Source organism: Melanostigma gelatinosum (genome assembly GCF_949748355.1).
Source record: "Melanostigma gelatinosum genome assembly, chromosome: 1".
Classification (NCBI taxonomy): domain Eukaryota; kingdom Metazoa; phylum Chordata; class Actinopteri; order Perciformes; family Zoarcidae; genus Melanostigma; species Melanostigma gelatinosum.
The window spans coordinates 13,028,261-13,054,809 of NC_136634.1; the positions used below are offsets into that span (position 1 = coordinate 13,028,261).

At 42.9% G+C, this 26,549-nt stretch overlaps 1 protein-coding gene across 2 annotated transcripts; it reads right to left on the reverse strand.

Annotated features, from left to right (window-relative positions):
* Positions 1 to 765: 765 nt before the first annotated feature.
* fam107b (family with sequence similarity 107 member B) lies at positions 766 to 16,960 on the reverse strand. 2 transcript variants are annotated; one of them, XM_079271792.1, is made up of 4 exons: positions 16,805 to 16,960; positions 4,958 to 5,129; positions 2,377 to 2,533; positions 766 to 2,181 (listed from the first exon to the last, which is right to left on the reverse strand). In XM_079271792.1, the coding sequence occupies exons 2-4, from the start codon at positions 5,083 to 5,085 to the stop codon at positions 2,062 to 2,064; spliced, it is 405 nt and encodes a 134-aa protein (XP_079127918.1). In that variant the 5' UTR covers positions 5,086 to 5,129; positions 16,805 to 16,960; the 3' UTR covers positions 766 to 2,061. The 2 variants fall into 2 exon arrangements, with proteins under 2 accessions (XP_079127918.1, XP_079127917.1); XM_079271791.1 differs by lacking the exon at positions 16,805 to 16,960 and adding an exon at positions 5,893 to 5,993.
* Positions 16,961 to 26,549: the final 9,589 nt, after the last annotated feature.

Sequence of the window (26,549 nt, forward strand, 5' to 3'; positions counted from 1 at the left end):
GGAGTTAGTTAACTCCTACAGTGTCCGGTTTGTCATATTAATACCTCATCGTCCTGACTGCTCTCTTAAAGAAGCTGTCCAAACGTCCTGTGCCTTGTCCTTTATCTACACACTCCAGTTTGCTCCAGATAGTTCACTCATTGAAAAAGTCCCAATTAAAAACTTTTCCTCCAGTTCCCAAGTGTAATTTAATCAGAAGCCTCTCCTTCCATAACATATTATACATCTTTCCCACTTCAAATGCTGTAGCTACTATTTGTTATGATGATACAATACGTATAAAGAATTAAATCCTTCTGCACTTATGTTTTAATACAATAAAGCATATTTAGTCTTTGGTAAGTGCCCTTTTTAACTGGATGAATGTTTATTCTACATAAGACTGGATAATTGTCACTACCTACGGCTCCGTATTGATTTATTTTCTAGTCACATATTGGAGGAACGTTATTCGAAACCAATGTAAGATCGAACGCAGACTCCTTTCATGTATTGACACCGAAGTCCCCACACCACACAATGCCTGCCCTACTTTGCTACCCAACAACCAACCCTGTTGTTGTCCCAAATACTATTCATCTTGACATTTGACTGTTGTAGTCTGTGAGCAAAACCAACATCATCTTCAGTCTAAATATCACAGTAATAAGCTATTTGATAGGCGTACTGCTTTGCTGATACTTTTGGATCACGTTCCATTTAGAAAATAAAGACAGCAATTAGTTAGATACAACTAACAAACAAATGCAGACTCCAGAATAAAAATGTGTGTTAAAACTGTTTATTTGAAAGAAGATTCCGAGGAAGAACACAGCGTTATGCCGTCATAAATCTGCTTCTTCCCATCAGAATAATAACTATCATCCCTTGGAGACCCACACATTGTTTTGCAGTTAACGGCCACTTTTATTCAGATTCATTGACTTCAAATATCTGTCTGCACATCTATGGCTCCATTGTTTATAAAAACAAAATACTGCAGTGATTAAGTTCCAGGACTCTTATCAGAGTTGTTTCAGGAGCCACACAGATCCCAAGAACTACTGATTAATTCTATCTTTTGATGACCAGTGGCCTACATGTGTATGCGTCCCACCAAGTCCTTTGCTCATGAATACACAAAGACTGATCAGACAGGGCTCAAGGCTCATTCTTATAGACCACCCTAACAAGAACTTAAATTATTTATTAAGTAACACTTTTATTTATACAAAACAACAGAATATATAAAGAAAAGGTCACTCTCATGCCTGAGAGTTCTACTATTGCTCAAAATTGCATTAGCTGAGGAAATGGCATGTTTGGAATAAAAAATAAAAAGAATATCGCAAACGCGAGTGTTTCACACAACCATACACTTCCTTTGTCCTGTTCTGGCTTCATAAACTATGCTGTAAAACAAACTAAAATACAGAAAGACTAAAAGTGTCCTCCCCTATACCTGGGCTAAAAGCTACAAACATAAATAACAAAAGCACATTTGTTTGGCTTTTACATTACACAGCTTCAAGAGTCCATCCAGTGTCCACTTTTCCTTATTTGATTCTGAAGATGAGAACAAAAAACAACAACAACGGTAACAACATTGATAACAGTAAAGAGAAACGACAGCTTGCTGTGTAGCGAGGAGTGAAAACAGAGGGGATGAAAACTCCTGTGTGTCTGTGTGTGTGTGTGTGTGTGTGTGGTTGGTTGGTTTCTCCATCAGAGCTCATTGGAAGCTTGTTCGCCCTCGTTGGAAGGCGTTTAGCATGAAACATGTCTGTGTTAGGTCCCTCCTGCAGGGGGTGCTCTGTGCTGCTGAATGGGTGCGAGGAGCAGAGGTGAGTACTGGCGGTCCATGGCAAGCAGAGGGGGGTCTTTAGTCTGTAAAGTCTCTCCTCACTGCGGGAAGGAACAGCTAGGTTAGGAAAGCCAGGAAGTGCATCTTGGACCGCGGTTAGGTCACCGCCGTGCCAGACAACTCTCTCTCTCTCTCTCCTTTGTACACACACACTCCTGAAGTCTTCGTGTTCTCAAACACGCGCACAATCAGCCAGACCCAGACACCCCGGCTGGTTTTTAGGTGGTCCGTTCATCCCCGTCAGCCTCCTGCTTGGTTCTGCGCAGGTTGCTCTTCATCTTCACAAACTCAGGGGTGTTCTCCTGTTCCTCCTCATTTTTCTGCTGCTCCAGCTCCAGCTGTAAAACCACACAGACATCGGCAAATTCAGATTAAACAAATTATAGAGGCGATAATCTGATGATGCATCTTGTTTCAGCTTGCAAGGTCCAGTCAGTAACTTCAATCCTGGTTTTTGCTTGTGATCATATACAGTAGCAATGTGCATCCATCTAAGTGACGGTTCATTTTTATATACGCTTTCAATCATTTACCTGCTCTAGTTTCTGTTGTCTTTTCATGAGCTCTATCTCCAGGTCGCTCCTCTTCGTGTGGGCCTCCTGCTCCTCTTTCTGAGCCTTGAGAACTTGCTCCCTCTTTCTCTTCTCCAGAACCTTCTGGAGCTCAGGTTTGTTCTGAGGAGCCAGACCCCTGTGCAGAATCAGCATGTTCAGCGGGAGATTAACATTCACATTCATGGGTAACACACGACGACCATGACCTCATTCTAGTTTGACGTGCAGATCTGGATTTGATTTTCTGGATCAAACAGTCAGTTTTGATTCTGACCCCAATCTCAGATTGTTCCATATTTCTGTGTATGTGGTGGTCGGCAGCATTGGACTGACTTTGGAAAAGAGGGTTAAAACCAAGAGCCCTTTCTTATTTTCTTTCCCTATTCTAAGGACCAAAACAATCCCAATGTATCAACCCATATCTTAAACTATCCCACGTGGAACTGTTCCTCACATGGAAGTTGTCTTGGGGTGATAAATCAGTGACACACCAGACAGATTGTTGCACAACTGCCTGGGTTCGTGCAGCAACATTCAAAAAAGGGACATCTTAATAAAGTGCGAGCGTGCCTTGAGAAGAATAGCAAAAAATACAGAATGTTATGTAATGCCACAAGCTCCTCCAAATTACGAGAGAGAAGGGTGGGGGCTGAGGATGAGGCTGGGGAGAAGGGTTACTTAAGACAGAGGGGAACAGAGATGGGCTGGTCTCAGCTAGAAAAGGCTGAAGCCAGTAAACAGCAACGTCCACAAAGGATTAGGGAGGCATAATAAAGTGACACACACGAGAAAAAAAGAAATCAAGAGCAGAAAAAGGACCGAGGCTATCAGTCGGTCAAAAGAAACACGCTGCAGTCCTTGACTACTTCAATTTAAAACCATATTATCCAGATTATTTGCCTCGTAGTTAATCATTTTCCGTTCGTCATGAAAGCTCGACTCTGCACAGGCTGCGTCTGTTCTTCAAAGAAAACACAGCTTACCTGCCTGCAGTTCGGCAACAACAATGTCTTAATTAAATGCATTGTTAAATCCTGTAGATTGCATAACCGGGCCCACGTGGTCCAAGAAGGAGTGGGAGTTCATTTACAACAAGGCCCTACTTTATTTCAAGTCACGGCTGCAGTTAAATGCCCTGGTTTTCCTCACAGTGAGGGTTCTGTGAAAGCACTTGACGTGCTGGAGCAGAGCAGAGGGTAAAAGACACGATTGAGTCGGGCTGTTTGAGCACCACGCGCAGAAAGGGAGCAGGGCTAAGGCCAACGAAGGCACTAAGACGGGCTATAAAGATGCTTACTCCACTCTCCTTTCGCAGGAGGCATCGTTTACATAATCACAGAACCTCCTATCCGTGACCCCCCCTCCAATGAGTGCACACCCTCTAGCAGACTAGGAAGAATGTGTGTTCAATATCTCAAACATCAATATCTCCATCTGCTCAAATGCTTCCCCAGTCTTGATGGCTGAAGTTCTGAAATTCCTCTGTAAATACGTCATATGTGTGTGTGTGTGTGTGTGTGTGAGAGAGAGGAAGAGTCATCACAGCTAAGGTAGCAAAGGCAGAGAAAGGCCCCCAGCTAGGAATGTTTTGTAATCTTGATTACATAACATTTTTTTTTCTTCCTCTTCATGCAGCCAATCCATCCATCCATCCGCCCTCCCCACTCTCATCAGTGTGACTCATCCACTATGAATTACATTTCTTGTATGGCCTCCCTATCCTGCCCATCCTGGCCTCTTCCCAGTGTTCATTAATGCCTCCATCACTACACAAGGACCTCACTGTTCGACCTGTTTAGGACAGAGCATCTCTGCTGCTGCGATGTAACAGCTGTCAACAGCATGTGTGTTTACATAGCTATTTATAGCTCAGGCACAAAGCTGCCGCCACTGTTTGGTGAGAGAAATTACAAACATTTAGTGTCAAAAGGGTGATCTCAGGTCCCAGTACGCATGTTTACAGATGCATGGATGCTCACATGGACCGCATTAAATCCTGTATTGCATGATCCAGTATTAGTATCAGCAGCCAGACCAGGTTTAACCACCCGTAGAGTATATCTGCGTGACCTTTACATCGCCAATTTTTGACACACTAATGCACTCTGGGTTTTATATAATAGATTCCTGAGCTTTACATAACACTGCTGCTGCTGCTGGAGGTCGAAGGGACCAGTGAAGTCAACAACAGTGACTCACTGCAGAAGTATCAGTACAGTCTGCACGGATACTATCAGACCAATTAGAAGAAAGTAGCAGGGCTACTGGAATAACTCATCGTCCATTAGTAAGTAAATTAGCCTGGATCTGGACACTGTATTGTTTCCCCCTGTCTAACCCATTCTGAATAGGGGCACACTTGATATTGATGTTGTATTTTACCACCCAATAAATGCATAAACCATGACATGTTGAACACTGATCTGAGTTTGTTCATGTGGTAAAAGCTCCGGTTGCTAATTGTAAAATATGAATCCCTTCCTTAAGTGTAACCTGTGCATGTTCGCCAGGCAACACAAAGGGAGAAAGGTGTTGAAGGTGTATTGTTCTGTCTCCTGACCTCTTCTGGTTCATGAGCAACTCTCGGTGCAGGTCCTGGTGGTTACGGGAGGTCTTGACTGGGTTGATGAGCTTTTTAGGTTTGATGAGCTCATCACAGTCTCCGTTCAGGTAGTCGGGCTCCGCCATGACACTCCTCCCTGGTGACAGCGATAGACCAGGGTCACACGGATCTGAATCGACAGAGACAAGTAAAGATACTTTAATTTGACCACAATGCCACAAAGACATGAATGCCACAAATGCGTCGGTGACAGAAGTCTTCAAATCTGTGTTTTTCATTTTCAGCGGTCTATTAATTCTCTTTTCAACCTGTGATATGAGCATCTGCCTGATCCTCCGTCACCAGCTCAGAGTTTTTGAATCGTCTCTATAGTGATAGATGGACTCAGCGCTGGAATTACATAATTGTTCCCACAGAGTGAAGAGGAACATTTTGTTCCCCTTTACAATGAAGAAATGAATCAGAACAGTACTATCAATATCTTACAGGCACATAGTTATGTATATATTTCAATACACACCAAAAGGTTCAATCCATTGTTCAGTATTTTCTTCAATTAATAGAAATTGAACCAGATCATGTGTGGAGATCTACTATCTCCGAACCAAAGGGTCACCTATCAGGTCATTATAAAGCTGAGACATAACTGTGATCCAGCAAGTTGCCTCATGTTTATCCCAGGCTACACACAATAACACAACAGTAGGAAACTTTTAGAGAAGCTAAGTGCCACTGTTCCCCACACTGCTTATCTCAATGAAAATAATCCAATTTGTATCCGTTTGATGGCTAAATAAAGACTTTAACGGATACAAATAAGTTTTGATCGAACCAACTGAATTGAGAACAGAATAATAGTTGACAAAAAAAAACCACACGTAAAGCTGTACAAAGACAAAAAGTGTACAAAATTCAATCTTGGCTTAACTCACCCTGCAGATGAGGAAAGACGGGGTATCTGAACATTGTCGTCATCGCTGCTATTTTGATCCTGAATGTATTTTCCAGAAAAAGCTATTAAAACTCACTGTCCTGTTTATCAGTATGTTGCAGAGCCTCACACAGGAGAGGTGCTTTGTCCTGCACAGCTGTCTGCTACTGAGCTGGTTGGAGATGAACGTCGGTTTTATAGCTACGCTCACACTGCCTGCCTGCCTGCCTGCCTCCCCCCCCCCCACTCACTTTCAACATACATCACGAGGCAAAGAAGAGTTCATAACCAATTTCTGAACATCCTTGCTCGTCCTGTAAAGAACTTCATGACTTGTGGGTAATATAGTCCCATATAGAAGAGTAGAGGAGTAAACTGGTATACATCGTACACAAAATCAGCTGAGATTAGATTGCAAAATCACATGCATTTCTTCTCCCACAGTCTGAGGAATGACTCAGATTTATAAACAATCATGTTCTCAAATGCCCGTGCGTGAGTCTCTCGTGCCAGCGACTGATGAAGACTGAAAACATGGAGGGAAGTTTTGGGACCAGAGCGGGCCAATCACATTCATCAGTGGTGCCAAAGACACATTTTACTGCACGTGCTAGACACAGAGGTGGGGAGAGTGTGTCCTCAGAATGAAAGCATACATGCAGAGGATTGGTGTAATGAGTTAAAGACACCACAAGAGGTCGACATTCTTGCATTCCAGAAACTAAACCATGTCACTTACATAAAAAAAGAAGCCTAAAATAAACATGGTGTGTGGCGGCACACTGCTGAACAAAGGGGGAGAAATACCACATAATAATACTCTTGCTGGATATCGCCAATATGTTGACGTATGCAATTCCTGCTTTTTCCAGTTGGTTATCATTTCAGTCACAGGGATAGATAATCCCTTCTAATCTCAGATTAGTCATCTTTCATACTAACCCATGTGGCCAACACGAATCTTAAAATGTACATTCATGAAACAATCATCTTCAGTATCACAAGTTTACGGTCAAGTTTGGAAAATAAATATTCATGAATCTGTTTCTATAAATAAGAGATTGCACCAGTTTGGTTAGATATTTTCACCCACACGCTACATCACAGGCCAGAATGTTGTTGCCAGACAGAGCGTATTTTGTGACACAGGTATACAACGGTGACAGTGTTTGTGCACGAGATGGCGGAGGTGGGCAGAGGCGGAGGTGGGCAGAACAGTGTTTGGCTGTAACCGAGGGCTGCGTGTAAGCACACAGGTGGCGTGTACATCAAAGGCGGTTTCTGTTAAAGCCGGTAGTCGGGGGGTGGGGTAGAGGAACTTACAGACTGGCAGTGTTGTCAAAGTGTCCGTTAGCTTAACACATCTGCTGCTACTTCCTCTGTGCCCCAAGGGAGAGGGGAAGTGACATAGGCAGTTCAAAGGGAACCTGCAGCCTCAAATTGGAGCACCGGAGCCCCTTAAATTCTGCTTTATCACTGGTGGTTCTGCATGTTGTAGTGAGTCTCATTTCACTTAAAAGGCATATAGAGAACATGTTTGTTTCACTCATCAGTTCAAGGTTTAGACACCTTTAGAGAAATATACAGATAAACGAGTTAACGTGCTCCACTGTCGGTCAGATAAAGACCTGCATTTAATGCATCAAGAGCTCTCCTTCTACAGGTGTCTTATGTGTGGGTTTAAGAACTGCAAAACAGTAAACACATACTTTTTATATTTATATTATATTGTAAACAAACATATTCTATGGAAGCAACCCTCCAAGCATGTCAGTGGGTGGATACGGTTACACAGTTTTAGGGGCAATACTTTCAGGAATCCCATTAAAACAGTTTGTTTATTGGTTGTGGAAACACAGCCTTAGAGCACAGACAACAGGCAAACACACACACACACACACATAATGAGCATCCAAAATACCTGGATCTCCATTATGTCCAAGATAAATGGGGCTGCATTTAGAGGATTCAAAATGTTCAAGCAATACGGGATAAAACGAGAAGAAAGTTGGTGAAACCAATGGAAAAGAAAGAAGGAAAAGTAGGTCAGACGAGGAGAAGAGGGAGATGGTGAGTTGAAGACTTCACTCACTCCCTGTTGTCCTCATGACTGTGATCTCATATACCGTGAAATGACACATGGTTTTAATCTTGCAGGAAAGGAAAGTTCAGATCAATCATGTAAGAACCCGAAAGGTAAATCCACAGAGGCTGAAACTAAACGCATACGTTTTGAATAATATATCACTCATATAATGCTCACACACACACACACACACACACACACACACACACACACACACACACACACACACACACACACACACACACACACGCACACGCACACGCACACGCTTTTCTTTTCAAGGTTTAAAAAAGGAAGTAACTGGATGATTGTGTTTGATAAACATGTTTGCTGTGGTGTGTGTAACCCACAGTGGCAGGTTGCATTAGAGCTTGTACAATGACTTATCTTAGACGGATAAGAGTGCCTGCACTGTGCCAACTGATTGCATTACCACCGGCCCGCTCCGCTATATGAGCACGCACAAAGACTTACATTCATAACACAGACTCATTTCTCAATTTCCCCCTTAACTGTCATCTTCTCTAAGTCGCCATGGAGACCTGCCTTCACCCGCTCTGCATTTAGTGACACAGCATTCAGGGACAGGAAGGAGCTGCTGCCAACTAACAGAGTCTGAAGCCTTCCAATGTTCATCACTGATGGTGGAGAACCAAAATACATTCATTTTGTTCAGCCTTAAAAGCATTTATAATCAGCATTTCTTTACCAACAAAGGATCAAACGACTATGTGTGAGGTGAAATGTGTTGCTCGTAGTGATAAGTCCAAAGATAATTATCACCCGACTCTGCAGTTCACCTCAGATCACCATTTATGTCTTCTTCAGCGCGCAACGTTAGTGGTTCATTATCAAGTTGGCCATTATCAACAATACTGTGAATACTACAAGAAAGATGAACAATATTGCAAAAAGTGGACTGTTACTAAAGTGGAAGAGAAGAGGAGGTCGATAACTTTGTGTTGGGATCAGTGCCCAGATGGTCAGGCTGGGAAATATAACATGACCTGGTTTGCTCTCATGAGTCAACAGTGGCCTTCTTCTTGCTGCAGCTCCGATTGAGAGAAAATGAAGGCGAGGAGAGCAGCTGGTGGCCTGCTCCACCATCTGACCCCCCTGTCCTCCTCCAGCATACGGGCACAGACCATCCAGAGCTCTGCGTGGAGTGGGGTTGAGCCGTTAACTGTCATTGGTTGTGAACACATGGCTGACCACACCCACTCCATCATCAGCCAGCCAGGATTTGTTTTCCACAAAGGTACACAGGCTTATGAAAAAGGATGCATCAGCATACGAGTATCCGAGTCGATATATGCTGATCATGGACACGAACGTCTAACATTTTTAAAAAAGGACTTGAAATTTGAAAGAGCATAGTCATTTTTTAACGGAAAGCTTCGAAAGCAATTCCATAGAATGAATACTAAACTAGACTTTTGTAAACCATGACTTTGCCCTTACATCAGCTGACACACCAACAGAATTGCCCATATTCATATGTGAAGAAAAAACAAGATCAGCTGGCTTTTAAATCAGACTCACAGTATATTTCCACCAAACACGAAAGAACAAATATGTAACATTTTCTTAAAACTTAAATCTCTTGTCCCATATCGTTCCTCTTGTTCACTCTCTCTGCATTCTTTTTTTGTGGCTAGATCCCGTCTATCCACTCACAGATGGGAGGTCCACCCCACAGGGGAAATTGCGTCATCAATACCCCTAAAGCATCCCCCACACCCTGTTCTTTCTCTCTCTCTCATACACACACACACATACACCCTCTCCCCTCACACACTGCGTGTTACAAGCTGGACCGATCTGAGCATGCGTCTCCTAGCGTTTCTGTTAATGAAGCGGCTATTCAGCCATAAATAGGGGAGGCCCTAATTAAACACACAGATAGATGAGCTTTTAACTGACAGGAATGGGGGAGGGAGAGCGGTGTGTGTGTGTGTGTGTGTGTAAGAGCAAGTGAAAGTGAAGGAGAAGCAGAGAGTTCTGGGGCCTAGTCGTGACAATGAGGTCATTTCCCGGAAAGCCTCCGTGTGTACGTGGTCATTTACAAGCCTCGCGACGACACATAACTCATGGTGGGCAGCGCAGTGACGTACATACGCACATATTTCTAGAGCACACAATCAAACAATGGAAACACACTTTTTTCTTGTCACTCGCACCTACAAACCCATTCAAAGTCAGTATCAACAAAAAGAAATACCCACAGCATTTGTTTTCAGTCTACAACTGAATGTGTAAGCACAATTACATGAGAGTTCCCCTCAGGAACAACTGAGCTGCAGCACATGCTTCAGAAAGAAGCAGCCAATAAGACGAGACAAAACATGAACACCATGAGCTCAGGACCAAGCACACGTTTCTGTCTGTACACTATGCTATCAAGAGTTTCAGTTTCACATTTATACTTACTACCAGACTACAGAAGACAATATTGTGAGTAGAAAATAAAGATGTGATCTTTCGTCAAGTACATTTAGACGACAAACACATCTAACATTCACACTATTTAGCTAAAGAGGACTTCATTATGAGATGATCTGAGGGAGAAAGACAAGAGGGAAATGGTTCCTCAATAGCATGCTCGGGAGTGTGGGGATTGAGATCTGTTTTGTATTTCCGGCCTCGGATTGGGGGTCTGGAGCAGGTGAGAAGAGGAGCTGGGGAATTCTGGGGCCTCATCGTGTACGGACCTCTGAAAGCAGCCACAATGTGATGATGTCACTGGTGTATATGGGAATTTTACAATCAGGGTCTTAGGGTTCATAAGGCACAGATGTGCAGCACAAACACCCACACAATGAAAAACACACAGTGCATCATGTGAGGGAGGCGGGAGCTGTACTCTGTGTGTGTGGGTGTGATGTCATTATGGGAGTACTGGGTGTCTCTGTAGACTGCCATGATGAAAAGTCAACACCCAAATTCATTACTACGCCTGGACGCCAAGAGTAATATTTATAAAAAAAAAAAACATCTGAGTTGATGGGGCTCTTTGTTTATCGCTCTGGCTACCCAATGTTTACCTTTTTTGTCTTCACTTGCAGTTTGAGTAATATCAATAACCTATTTCCAGTAGATCTGGACTGATAACAGCTGACTGCAGACATACTGGTGTTGGCGTATATACAGCATAAACATCTTTGCTATTTTTGTGGTCATTTGGAAGCAGTGTCTCCATTTCATAGTTTTCTTCAGAAACAAATCCAATCAATCCTTAACAAGTATGTTTATTGTTACTGTTACATGTCTTTGTAAAAAGAAAAAGACTTTCAGTCGATGTTTTTGCATCACTCGGCTTATATTTTCTATCTCAATGCAGTGCTGCAGGAACGAGTCGTGAAACCAGAATAAGCTAAGTTAGACTTCAGATGCCTGAGATAGTCTGTGGTTAAGATTTTAACATTTTGTTCTACAATATAAAACACACACGTAGATACCACTCTCGTACATTTTAAAGCTTTTACAGGAGTTATAAAATGTGGTTGCTAAGAAGTGCCTAAATTAGTCGATAAAATGTCATCGCGTCGCCTAGTCCACCTTTACAGCCTCGATGTGTATACTTGCGCTCATGAAACCTTGATGTATTTCATTTATAGCTTAATGTTAGTTTTTTACTTTTTACAGGAGTTGGCCTGCAAAAACACGTCAGTCTTTGTTATCTGGAGCCTCCACTAAGCTTTCATGGACGCTTCTTAGGATTTTCTGCCATAGCTTGTCATACTCCAAGCTGCTGCTCTGTCGCTGTGGTCTCCCGCCCTTCCCACTTTCAGCTCTGGCTGGTTCAAGATGACGTGAAAGTCATCCACAGACACCAGACACTACAACTCTGGTACGCTGCAAAATACAGTGAGCACGATATTATAATTTTGGACAATAGGCCGCAATAGAGGAACCTTTATAAGAAGACTTCTCGTTCTGCATTTTAAATTAAGTTTTAAAAAACATTCATCACTTTGGCAACAATTGTATGTACAATGCTAATTTGGTTCTGGGGTCTGATCGGAATCACAGTGTTGTGATCTTGGCTTGGAAACAGTTGTCTCTTTAAATCTGTGTCCGAGTTACTTTCCATCCATCTTCGTGACATGCATCTGTGGGCTAACCACCGCAGAGGCTGCATTTGGTCTTGTTTGACTAAAGTGAGAGTTTGACTGCTTCCATATCTGGCTTTTAAGAGTTGATAGCAAGGCGAGCAGGTATCCACACATCTGTTAGTCGACGTGACCCAACGTGTTTGGATGAAGAGTAACCGACATCTTTTGCTGCTAAGATGAGTCAGATAAGCACAAAGTGATCGTGTTATACTGTGATCTCAGTTGACAGTTTGTACTCCACAGTGACTGAAGGCATTTAATGCGCCGGCTCACGCGCAGTCCTGTTGCGATGCGTTGTGAGCCACAGGCGGCGGCAGATTACAGAATGAATGGGGTGGATTGAAAAAGCACAGACACCACTTTTGAGTCACGCAGTGGGAATGTGATGAACCTGCAAAGTGATTATTACTTTGGACACACAACAGCATGTAGGGACACACACACACCTTTGAGGGACAGAATGATTTGCCATGTGTACACCATGTGCACTTTTTCTTGAAAAGGTTCAAATCAAAGTGCTTACTCCAACCAAATTCTGAACACATGTCCCAAATAATTGGGGAGGGGACTTTGGGGACACACCTGTCAGTCCAATACAAAAGGCTGGTCTATACTCTCTCACAGCTGACACCGACACATGGTCTTGTATTTATATGCATCGGCCTCATGAGAACAGGTGGACTGAGCCAGATGCACAGAATCTAGACGGTTTTGCCACATAGACACGCCCTGAGAGGAGAAATTATAGACGGAGCACAAGCATGTTTCATGTGGCTCCTCCTCACCCTGCAGATGTAAGCATGTGCCCGTATACTGCACATTCCTCACACACATCGGCCTTTTAAATGCAGTTAAAATATCTGTCTCCTTAGTGGTGTAAAAGCCGTATGGTTTAAAAAAGCCACAGCCGTTTTGTCTGGCTCAGCAGTGTGAAGTGCCGTTCAGTCATAATGGAGGAGTCTTTGTTATGGCTCCGCTGTCTGTTCCAGTTCCAGATTCAAAGCTTTGTGCTTTACTGCTGCTTTTTCCTTATGGAGCAGAGTCACGCCCCTCCTCATCGTCTACTGGCTGAGCTCAGCTGGGAGCTTAATTCTCATTGGCTAGGGGGAACACCGGGGAGGATTTGGGAGGTTCCCCTTTGTTTACACGCTAGTACAGAAAACCCCAATAACAACTGTTACCTTGCGTAACCAGACAATCCACAGTTAGCCAGCCAGACAGACACACAGGGGTGAAAGTGGGTCGTCCACACACACGCACACGCACACACACACACAATGTGTAATGGGGGAACCAGGTGCAGGCTAAATGAGGAGTCTTTGTTCCATCTGATTCTATCCTTTATGCTTGACGTGACTCAAAATACTCGGCATGTACATGCATATTTTTAGTTGTGAATAGTAGGCAATCATGTGGTTTCATTGTCTCATGAAACTTTCCAAAGCCTGAATACATTCTGCATATCAGGTTGTGACAGAAAGACGTGGCTCTGAGGGCGTACATGTTTGTGTTTGTAATAAAACAGGATCATATATCTTGATACGGATTCACAAAGAGCTTAATCCAATTCATGCAGCTCAGACTTCCAATATCCCTCTGTTCTTCACCCTAACAAGATGCAAGGAGGAAGGCCTTTAGAGTCTGTGTGCATGCATTTGTGTGCGTCATCCATTCTCCAAGACCACGCAAAGTGGTCAGCACAGTAATGGGGCTTTATTGTGATTGAAGCTCCAGCATAACAGCAGGAAAATCAATGAGATTCTTTGAGAAGCTGGCTCTCTGTACGTATGCATGTGTGTGTGTGTGTGTATAGTCTCTGGTACGTGTATCTTATCTTAAATCAACATCAAGTCCTTCGCCTGCTCAAATAAAAGTAAGTCAAGCCTGTGCATGTCTGTCTTTCATATGTACTGACACCTACCAACACCTACCACGCATACAGCCAAGGCACACACACACACACACACACACACACACACACACACACACACACACACACACACACACACACACACACACACACACACACACACACACACACACACACACACACACACACACACACACACACACACACACACACACACACACACACAAGCTCCTCTCAGGAAACTCAATACCTGAATCGTGACATCATAATATAAAACCATGGCAACAACACAACCGCACAATGTAAACAGATCCGTTGGGCCGTTGTAGGAATCTGTGATTGCATCACTTGTGTTTTCATTGCATCATAATATTTTATTCAGCCTACATGCAGAGGGCCAGTAGCACATCCAGTGTCTTTGAAAAACTGCCAAATCAGATTATAAAACCAGCACCAATATCATTGATGCAGTCGCTTAGTTTGTTTAGAAATGACATTTCACCATGTTAGCTCGATTAATAACGCCCATGCTCATATACATGCATGGAGCATTTGGGTGTTGTTTAGCAGAGGTCGTACAACACAGATTCTCCACATCTTGTCCTGTGCAAGTCAGTAGATGACGGCCTTAAGAATAGCCACACTCAACTATATGACACTTGCTGTGTGAAATAGCACCTAAAACTATATTATTTCATAAAAGTGTTTTAATTATGATTTTAGTAATGGTGGTCTTTGTTTCAGGGGAGGCGGCCCACCGCCACTATAAAACACTGAGGCAAACCCTGGGTCTCCTCTACATACTCTTTGATTAGATATTTTGTGATCTAAGTTATACATTTTCCATGTGCCAGTACAACACTTTGAACACTGTGTTTGTTTTGTTAGAGAAAGAAAAGGTGTATCAGAAGAAAACGTTTTATAAACTAAAACGTTTCCCTGCAGGCTGGAACTGGACAGAGCGAAGACATGTTTGCTCAAACCATGAGGACTGGACTCTTCGAGCAGAGACCCTCTGAAACCTCTGTTTGCATGGCTCATTACAGGGGGAAATTATTTTTGCTTTCACCGCGAGTGAACAAAATGTCTAGTAACACACAAGCACAAGCGCACACGCTCACACTGTCTCGTGCAGTGTGGATCTAACGGATCAGTGCGTTCTGCTGAGTAATGAAGATTTTGTGCCCACAGACAGACCAGCAGGACTGTGGGAGATAATACTGTCAACATACATGTGGTTGCCATTTAGCCCTCCTGTACACACACACACACACACATCCCTGACACAAATACCTTGCTTTTCTCAAGGTAAGGTTGAGTCCTTGACATGGACTCAGGTTCTATAATGATAGATCTGAGAAATGCACCAGAACCACTAATGGAAACATGCTATTATAGAATGGAAACTCAGACATTTCATTCACATTTTTAAAGTCCTTTGAGTGCAATAATAATGGGAGCAGAGAGCATTCCAGTTGTAACATCCACCGCACACAAGCACACGCAGTGACAGCATCAGCCCTTACGGGAAACAGGAGACAGCAAGAGGGGCAGCGTCAGAGAGGAGGGAGAGAGGAGGGAAGGTGGGGGTTCAAAGATCAGACAACAGATGTAAATGGTTTAGCAAACTCCCCTCTAAATGACTAACACATGTGCGAGAAACTTTCCCCTCCCTGCACACACTAAAAACTCTTGAAAGCTCTGCACCTATAACATACTCATTCACACCACCTGCTTTTGTCCCTTCTCTCACTAGAGCACATCCGATGAACCACAGGTACACTACTTCACGTGTTAAAAGCTGCTCAGCTCGCCAGCCTGCTGTCCGACCTCCTCCCAGCAAACACACACGCTGGCTTTAGAGTCGGTTCAGCCCAGTTTGTTTAACTTCTTGTTAACGTTTGACAGCAAACTCTGGGAGGCTTTTTAACAAAGTTGATGGCACTGTGAAAAATAAACACCGTAAGTCTGAGACTCATTGCCACTTCAAAAATAGAACACACACACACACACACACGACAGTTGGTCTTTGCGCCTGATGACAGCACCGGCCAGTGTGTCAGCTCTGACTGAAGCCATGTGCGTTGACACAGAACCAGTAGTCAAATCTGTGCTTTTACACACAGTCTTACTCACACATGCATCCGCTGAGCCACAGCTCAACCATGAAATATGGTATCCTCTGATGCAGTTTGTCTCACAAACGGGCCTCATTTCAATACATTATCTATAAACTACGGCAACAAATAAGAAAACTAGAACCAAAAGCAAGGCACGTCTTGTGTTGTCCAGATTGTAAAGCACTCTGATGTCAACTTAATCAATCTTGACATGGCTAAAAAAACACGAGTGATTCTGTATTTTAGACTGTTTTAGATTGTGTACAGACATTGCCAACACGTGAACATAACATAACATTCTCTCTAAAACACCTCAGCGACAACAGAAATAATAAACACATGTTGTTTTTGTTCTACTAGTCTCCTCCCGGGGTACAAAGTATCAAGTGGCATGAATAGTATCAGTGCGCTAATAAGTAACTGTCGTCTGTACATGCTGTACAACGTGTTTGTTCTTCACTGTCCCGTCGGCTTCAGTCATGCGCCGCAACAAAAGGAGACAATGAAACAAGAGTTTGTGTTTTTGCAATCTCATTCTCTCTCTCCTCGGTCTTTTCTTTTCCTCGTTACTTTTTTTTTAAAACCCAAAACCTGCTGCTTCTGCCGAACGGAGCAGACAGACCGGTTAAAACGTGCTGCTTTTGTTAGTGCGCTCTTGAAACAACCTCATGAAAAACACACACGCGAGCTCCAGACACACGCACACATACATACACACTTACCTCAAAGTCGACCCCGACCCGACTTCTCCAACTGGAGTAGTTTAATATTTAAAATGACAAAGTGGTTCAGGCCACATCAGTGGGTCCCCGGATCACTTCTTGGCTTGAGGTGTGTCTGCGAGACTCTCAGTAGCCGTAGAACACGCACGCACACACACACACTCGTTCACTCAGTCAGGACCCATAGAAAATGTAAATTTAAGATGGGTGGGAGGGGTGGAGTGACGTCACGCACGGGCTCCTCCTCCTCTGTCTTCGTTTGCTCTTTGAATAACATGAGTGGGGACTCCTCGAGCGCAGGGCGGGGCGTGGATGGAGGGGTGTGCGCACCCACACACACGCTTACACAAATAAACACATTTACAAACAAAAAAAATACTGAAAAGTGCCTGTGAGAAATACCCGTGACTTGTATTTTGTCTGCTGTTTTCAATATGTAATAGTGGGCTACTTGTACGCCCCTACTTTATATATTCCCAAATGTTCTACTCTTTCCTGTGATATTACAATATATTTTAATGTGATAATATGTTTTGCTCGAGTTTTAACATTCCAATTGATTTCTTTAACATGTTGTTCAAGCTTCAATAACTACATTATATATATATACCTCTGAAAAGCACGAGTGTAGCATTTAGATGTATCTATTGGCAAAAATGGAACAGAGTATTAAATAGTATGTTTTCTTTCGTATATAATCACCTGAAAATAACAATTGTTGTGTTTACGTTACCTTAGAATGAGTTGTTTATATCCAAGAACGGGCAAACCAAACAACAGCTTCAGAACAGATGGTGCGTTTTGTGTTGGCCACCCTTGTTCTCCTACACGCTGGCCCTGTAAGATACTTTTATTTCCTTTAAAGCAGCACTATAAATGTGTAAAGTAAACGTAAAAGTGAAACAGTCGCCCCCAGGTAGCCAAAATAAATTTAAAAATGCATCATAAGTAACTTTAAGGTATCATATCATTTATGACATTGAAACATAGTGAAATATTCAAACCAAAGATTTGTATGGCTACAACATTCTGTCAAGTGGATATATTCCAGATGTACTGGGCATCACTTTTTAAAATATATTTGGTATCTTTGGTAAGCATATGATATTCCGTGGGTTCAAAAAATGTTTGGCTGCATGGCATTTTGTATTTACTTATGACTAGTGTCCTTCAAAAATGATATATTTACGAATTCAAGAGTGAAGTTTGCATCACACCCTCAGGGAGAGATCAATACTTCTTCACTTTGATCACAACAGTTCACTCAGCTGTTTGTTATTGTTGCAGACTAAATGTCCCAAGCATTCTTTGTGATGAAGAGTAATCTGCTTACTGATTAAGGGTCAGTGGATCTGCTTATCCACCGCCCTTCTGTTAAATCGGCTCACTGAAACTCTACGGTTTCAGGGTGTCGTTTACGTCGCCCTGCTTATTTCAGGAGGCATACATCTTTCTCGACTATATCTCTGGGTTCAATCTGTGTTGCATAAAAATCTAAGTTGCCATGTCATTTCCAGAGCAGGCTTACTGGAAATGACAAAAAGAACAGAAAACGACCCACGGTTTGGGTTTGATTTCCAAACATGTGGGAGGTGGGGGTATCAGAGAAGTAAAACATTCCTAAGGACCTTCTCATAATTTAAGAGTGGGGTGACTAAGAGTGTTGCTTGCGTTACACAATAGGATGAGTCATAGAGTCTGATAGAGAGGACACTCCCTTCAGAGACCACACTCAGCGCTCCCACCATGCAGGAAACAGATGTGTATGCAGTGTGTGTAAAAGCTGGATGAGAAACCCAAAAAGTCAGACCCAAAAATCACTTGCCTTACAAGCCATCCTCAACATGCTATTTCAATTGCGCAAAGGAAGAGTGTGATCATTTGGGAAGTGCTTAGTCTCTTGCTGAGAGAAGAGAATATTGACAACACTCTCCAAATATGTAGCTAGAACCAGCAGCCGGTCAGCTTGGCCTAGCATAAAGGAGGAAACAGGGGTAAACACCTAGCATGGCTCTCTCAAACTCACCAATTGACCCATTATCTAATCCGTACAAAAACTAGAATGTAAATACAATCATTTTGTCATCTAACATCCGGCAAAAAAGCGATTGAGTGTATTTCCTAAACTGTGAAACTACATTTAAACTTAAAACTTAACCTAAAATAATATGACGAACATCACCTCATCTATTCATGACATATATTTTTTTTTGATTTTTAGACTGGTTGTCTAACCTTAAAACAAACACTTTCACTGCTATTTATACTGAAGTCGTGTTAAACTTAAAGCCTTTACCACGACAGGGAGAAAGCACTTCCTCACTGCTATGACAACAGGCCTGCGTGTTCAGCAACTTCTCCAGTGATATTGCATCTGTTCTGTTTCCGTTGAAGTTTCACACTTCTTCTTCCTATAAACCACCACCGAGATGAAAAGATTGAGCAGGACAGTTACATAGCGGACCCAAATCGTGGTTTGAAAAAAAAGCTTTTTTTGCTGCTCTAGAAAAGATTCACTTAAAACCACTGCACTCTTTATACCCTGAATACATACATGTTCTGTTATGCATGCACACAATAGGATGCCTGCTCAAAGCATTAATATGTCCCTTGACCTGTGTGGACACATGTCAGCATATAGGAACGATCCTTTTATCGTAAATAAAGGCTGATTGGGTGAAGCGGACAGGTTTGGACCCTGAAGGTCATGTTGTTGCCTCTTCCTGTGTGTAGAGTTAATAAAGGGGGGTTTCCTCGATCAGTATCACTGCCTGGAAGTGGACAGCTTCCCTGCCCCTCCTCTCTAGCTCACACTGCTGGTATCTGAAGTCTAATTTCTGGGGCAGATGTTTCTGTTATCGTCCCAGGGTTTCCCACAGTTCATGTGTGTGCATGTGTGCATCTAGGTTTGCATGTGAGGCCCCTTTATTTTTTCTTCGTCAGGCCTCCAAGGGCCTCCACTTTAAACAGGATATGGCAGTTATCTGAAAACCATGGTGACAGAGAAGCCTTCCTGTCAGTGACGGCAGGTCTTAAAACTGATAATAGTGAATCTCCTATGGTAGAGGTTTGAGGGATATTCATTTCTGGGCAAGACGTAAATAAGAGACGTATAGCCTGCTCAATGATAACGTAAATCGAAGAAGAACGTAATTTATTCACTGCTGTTGTGAAGAATGTAAAGCCACACTTAGCATCACACCAGCAGGAAAGGAGTAGATGGCAAATAATTGCATGTAATTGTAGTGTACATAAACACCACCCCGTCGTGTGTGACCTACTTGTGAATGACTGTGGGTTTACACCAGCAGTACACCCACCATGTGCTGAAGCAGTGTATGTTCAAGAGCCCACTGGTTACATTTGAGATACTTGTTGAAATCCTCAGCCTTTCTTTTTTTAAACATCAAGTTACCATTTTCTTCTTTTTCTCACTCAGCCCAAACAGACTTAATGCATTCTTTCCACTCTGTGCTCTCCCTCATGTCTGACCCAGCAACAGTTAGGGCATAAAACCCCAGTGCACTGGTGGAGAAACCACAAGATAAAACTCAGCACTCAAGTCATTTTCCACAATTATGACATGTTTTTTTGGAAGAAGTTGCCATTTAGGTAACTGCAATGTGACTTTGTGAGCTGTGTGCACATTACAAAGAGGATGTGTGCTGGCTGTTTTTGTAGCATTAATAAAGCTGGGTAATTATTTTAATAAAATCCGGGTGACACTCCCATTGTCAGCTTGACTGCCTCCGAGATGTGTTCAACAGTTGGGGGAACGTAATGCATTCTCCTTTTCCTCCCTGTTCCTCTTTTCACTGTGAGTGTTCAGCCAAAGTTCAGCTAATTCAATCACTGCTGGATGACTCACACCACAGTGTCCCTTTCTGCACAGACGCAGACACACACACACACACACACACACACACACATACACACATGCACCATGATGCTTGGCTGGGTGAGGTCAGTGAAATCAGTGCCGCGTCAGCCTCTCAACGCACTTCTGAAATAATCTCTTGTTCCCGAGCTTCACAACCCTCTCTCCCTGTCTCTGCTTTTACAATCAGCTGATGCACTGTCATGCTTTTCATTCTCTCTGTCTCTTTTAATACCAACCCAGACGTTTCCCTTGCCATGAATGTATTGGCTAGCAGAGAGAAAGACATAAAACATATCCTTGAGCAATAAATCCAATTTTCATTAAACTTTAACACTTTCTCAGGACTGCCCCTCTTTGGTTCATTGTTGTTCACTTAATCAATGATGGCATACAGTTTATTTTCCTCTTATCTGTCTTACTACACTCCTACTAGCCATACGAGGTGAATTTGACAACAAATGCCCGTCTATTCAAATGAAAAATAATTAACTGGAGCGTAGCAGATGAGAAAATGACAGACTGCATGCCATTTCCAGCCTTTGCATGCCTGCGTGTGTGTCCATGTGTGTCGGTGCTTGAATGTGTTTGCATGTCATGCAAGTGAGCACATGCAAAAAGATCAAGATACAGTCATTTAACTGCAGTCCTCGGATGTTGTCGCAAAGACTGTTATTACTGGTCAAGCCACCCAGATGTATTGAGCTTTACTGTACAGAGCCTTTCCACTTAGCTTAATGACTGCCAACAGGAATGAGAGCAGATGGCTCTGTTACAGTACAGTGAGGGTGAAATATCCACAGAGTTGAACAAAAGTGCCCAATAATTACCATGTCTATTTCATCACTCAGACCACGGACTCATTACGTTTATATGTGTCTCTTTGCTGGACACTCTGGAACGTATACACCACACATATGTTCAAACTATTAGGAACACTGTTTGCATGGATACACAAATTGAGTAATTCAATACTCAATACTGTAAAGTTTCTAAATGCAGACATAAAAGTTTTTTATTCTTGGGAATGTGCACACAGTACAAGCAAACTCAAGTACTCCCACACAGCATTGACATAAGCTAACAGGTTATTTGGATTTCATACGTCATTCATACAAGTTAATCATAAACTGTGTGGAAACAAAACAGACCCAAATAATGAAGTTTGACTGAAGGGAGGTCAGCAGGCCTGGGTCAGCTTGTATGGGAGACACAGCAGAGCTTTTCCCCTCTCTGTCCGTCCACTCGTCTGTCTCTCTGTTTGTCTGTCTGCGTGTTTGTGTGAATAAGCTGAATCAGCAGGATTTACAACACAGAGAGCAGGAAAGGCCCATCCAACAACACACACACACACACACACACACACACACACACACACACACACACACACACACACACACACACACACACACACACACACACACACACACACACACACACACACACACACACACACACACACCATGACCACAGGAAATCAAGGTCAGTGTGACAATGTGTGTGTGTGTCAGAGAGAGAGACAGAGGAGGTTCTGTTCTTACATTACCCCCTGGTGCATCATAATCTCTCCCATTTTATCCTCGGTGTAGGGGGGCGGTAAAAGTGTGCTTGCATTGTTAAAATATCTGTCACTGGGATAAAGAGACCTCAGTTGTCAGGCTTACTGTGCTCTTTGTGTGGATATTATAACTCTTAGAGGACCCCATGTAGCAGATGTTCTCTTGTTTTCTCTTTTAGTGTGTGAGCATGTGCTTGTGGCAGAGGCAGAGTTAATCCATTAAAAGCACCTAAAGCGCTGCTGGGTTAGTAAAGCATTAATGTCAGTGTTTGGTTCACTAATTCTGCCTGTTGATCCACCCTTCATACAGGAGAGGAGTGCCCTCTTTTCACCTTAAAAGGAATAGGGTATATTTTGTGAAACTTTCAAAATTAGAATTTCGCTCATATTGTCAAATTTGATGTCATAGTTTAGTGTGATTTTGCACTTGACTGCTTTATTTTTTGAGATGTTTTTACCTCCCAACCCCCGCCCCCAAAATCCGTTCTTTGTAATGTTATCAGATGGGGTCAGTAAACAAAAGAGAGAGAGATTGACTGTAGATGGGGCTACACACCCTCTCCTGTATGTACTGGCACACACTCACATTTTAGCCACGCTTGTAGACACACAATGTACACACCCAATCACATTATTTATCGGGCACTCAACTCCATCCTTTTACCCATTTGTACCCCTCCACCCTCCCAGTGCTTTGCCCCAAGACTCATTGCCAAGGTAACCGCCAGCACTCAGCTCCTCCCAGACATCCTGGCAAGGTGAGTGAACACACACACACACACACACACACACACACACACACAAAGTCATACACACAGAATGCCCGTCCTTTCCTCTGGATCACTATTATCTACAGACAAAGAGAAGTCTCCCTAATCACTCATGAACAGACAAGTTATGGAACAACTATTAACACATTGGGGGCACAAGTGTGTGAACTCGATCATTTCCTCACACGCAGAGTAATTCTTTTCACAAATATGTTCCTCCCCCCCATAAAAATCAAAGTTGTTTTTCCATCAGCAGAGGACAGCTCGAGCCAGAACTTTTTCCATTGTCAAATCTGTGCTCAACAACTCCAGCATGCAAGAGCTGGAGGCGGAGAAGGGAGCGGAGAGAGAAAAGAGGAGGAAGCTCGTGTTGTTTTCCGTACCTGATAACCCTCCATCCTCTGTCTCCCTACCGTCCGACCTGTCAGACGCTGTTTCCTGGAATTCTGATTCCTGAGGGGAATGTTTGGGAAGGGAAAACAAAGATATACTGTCAGTCCCATCACGGAATAACAAACACATCAATCTGACAGGCATGACAAGTCACACACACATGCCTGCTTGAGGCTGAACAAAGCAAGGGGCCATAAAGAATGTAAGGCCAAGGATCTTAGCACACTGGCTGATATAGACACACAGGATGTCACACTTTATTGTGTTGCATAATGTAAAGTATTCAGGGGTAAATGTCTGCATGCAACAAAACAATAAATTACTGTATGAAGCCAGTGTAAAGATCGACAGGGATTTTTTCTACAAGGGAATGTTCATTTTCTTTGCTCTCTGTCATCCTGTTCAAACCACCCACATGTTTGCATAATAACAGTAATCTTTTACTTCTGTGTGTGTTTCTCTATTTCTCTCTCTCTGTCTGTGTGTGTGTGTGTGTGTGTGTGTGTGTGTGTGTGTGTGTGTGTGTGTGTGTGTGTGTGGAAAAGAGTAACACTGAAGACTTTGCATGATTGTTTACAGTTGAACAATCCTTTGATCATTGTTCCGGATTTTGGAAGTCTTTCCCATAAACCCGTCCGGCTTTAAGATAGGGGTCAGAGATAAATGCAACAACTGTATCACACACTGATATGGACACACATACACAGATAAAGCCTTAGGGCCCAGGAGATCAAAGCTACATCTGTTGCTGCGCTGGATATCTTAACAAACACACTAATGATTAAGTCCGAGGAATTGCACACTGTGGAATGACTCAAAATAACCCAAAAGTCACCTTCTGTTAGTCATGCTCACGCACTCCTACTCATTTGTCTTTCTGGACACATTGTTCGGCCGTTTCACAATAAGCCTGTTCGTTAATTGCCAGTGTTTTCACATTCAGTCCCTTGAGCTCTTCAACAGAGAGGGCATTAATTAGAACCTCGGCTGTGATTTGTGAGGGGTCAGCTGATAAGAAGATGGAGGCCTACAAAGGTTAATGCACATGCTCAGATCATGCCTGTGCTCCACTGGATCAATTTTTTAGATCCTGCTGTCAAGATCACACATGAAAAAAACACATGTGTTGTACATGTGTTGCACATGTTTAATATTTGCTTTGCTTCAGTAAACATTGTGAAACCTCTTTCCTGTTTCGACAGAAAGTGAGAAACGTATGCTCAAGAACACCGTTTTGAAACTCATTCTGACACAGCACAATAATGTCTGTGTTGGGGAGGGCCCGGTTGTATACATTCACAGTCTTGTAACCCTGGTGTCCACTACAAACATGCATTGCACTGTTTAGCAGCTTTGCTGCAGTTTTATAGGGAGGCTGGCACAAGCTTGTTAATAAAGGACGCCTTTAGATGAATTGTTGAGCAATGGCTACAGTTGGCTCAATGTTTTAGTCGCTCAAGTAATTCTCATACCAAGCTTATATCAACTGCCACATGAATCAACCATGTGTTTAATGCTTTCACGGCACATTTCCTGATTCAGATTGCATCGAAAGTGACAATCCTCTGCTATAAAACGATCAAGCCACCAGCTGTCTCAACATCTGCTGATGTCTCCCTTTGGATGAAGTAATCAACAGTATAAATTCCAGGATTCCTACTAAAACCGCCCCTCCCCCCTCTCATTCTTCTGCAGTTTCCACTGCTGATCAGCATTATTGATCAGAGCCTGGGGAGCCACGGCTTCCATAAGGTGTCATCCTCTTCTTGGAATAGGGATTCAGATCTTGAGCTTCAAAACTGTTTTGCCAGTTTTAGTCAAGACTGAATAGCTGACACATACACACACACACACACACCTACACACACACACACACACACACACACACACACACACACACACAGACAGACAAAGGCACACGTGTGTGTGTTTAGAGAGAGATCAGGATTCACAGATCATGTTGAACAGGAGCTCAGGGCTCATTTCACTGACATCTAATCTACAGTCACTGAGCACTTTGACCGCAAAGTGGGTGTGTGAGTGTGTACGTGTGTTTCAGAACTTTACATCTCATTGATAAGAAGATGTTGTATTTTTCTGATGAGAAGTAAATGAATTGAACCTTGACAGGTGAGAATCAGCTTCTACTTAAACCCGACACAAGTATGAATAACTTCATTTGGATCTACACCCACCTTGTGGTAATATAATGTATTACAATAACTCTACAAACAACTGCAGTAGACTGCTAGATTTGATTCCATAACTGATTTGCTTCCTGTCGAATTAATTGCTTTCATATTTAATTACTATATTGTTTATTATTGAATACATATTTACTGACCACAGCCTTCTTACCTTGGACTGTCTGATAATAATTGATGGTCTGGGAATTTGAGGATATTTCAGCTCCATCTCCGGACTAAACTCCACCTCCTCATCATCGTCTGAGCTCTGGGAGAGGCGATGGCAGGCCGGAGGAGACTCAAAGCATGGGCCCTCATCTGCGTCCTGCTGGTGGCAGATAGAGTTTGAGTTGGTACCATTTACTTGTATGGTTGTGGTGGAGTGATCGGAGATACAGCTGACAGTCCTCTGAGGCTGTCTGTGCTGCTGCTCTTGTGGGCTGCATGGTAGGGCTTCTGGTTGGGATATAACTGGATCTGCTGCCGGACGTCCACTGTTATTTCTGCTTCGTCTGGAGTAGTTTGACTCTTGAGCAGGTCCTGGATCAGTGATAACATCAGATGGATTATCAAAACAGTGGCCCAGGGAGGAACAAGGTAGTCCATGCATGCTGTGGGATTCAGAAATGACTAAAGCAAACAGTAAAATAAAAGCTAATCGCACTGACATCAGGTGGACCTGGGGTTTTCCAGTGTGTGGGTCAACATTAGGCAATTAATCTGGAGTAGCATCTTGTATACTCTTGAGCAGAGTTGGAACAATAATCAGTAAGGTATTTACATCATTTCCTTAAAGTGGGATGAGGCAAATGCACTTCATAAGAACGTGCCAACCATTTTCCACACTTTTAAAGCTACATATGAAATAAAAACTTCTCTTTATCCAGGGAAGACATTCACTTTGATCCATGCCAACAAGTATCCTCAATAGCTGTCCTCCATTTTAGCATGTCTTCTTGTT

What these genes read in the sequence shown, in the direction of transcription:
- fam107b (XM_079271791.1), bottom strand. Translation starts at nt 5,935, where the DNA reads ATGACGACAATGTTCAGATACCCCGTCTTTCCTCATCTGCAGG. An exon ending in CGTCTTTCCTCATCTGCAGG is followed by an intron (nt 5,130 to 5,892) that starts GTGAGTTAAGCC and finishes CTGTCGATTCAG; the next exon opens with ATCCGTGTGACCCTGGTCTA. An exon ending in GACAACAGAAACTAGAGCAG is followed by an intron (nt 2,182 to 2,376) that starts GTAAATGATTGA and finishes GTGGTTTTACAG; the next exon opens with CTGGAGCTGGAGCAGCAGAA.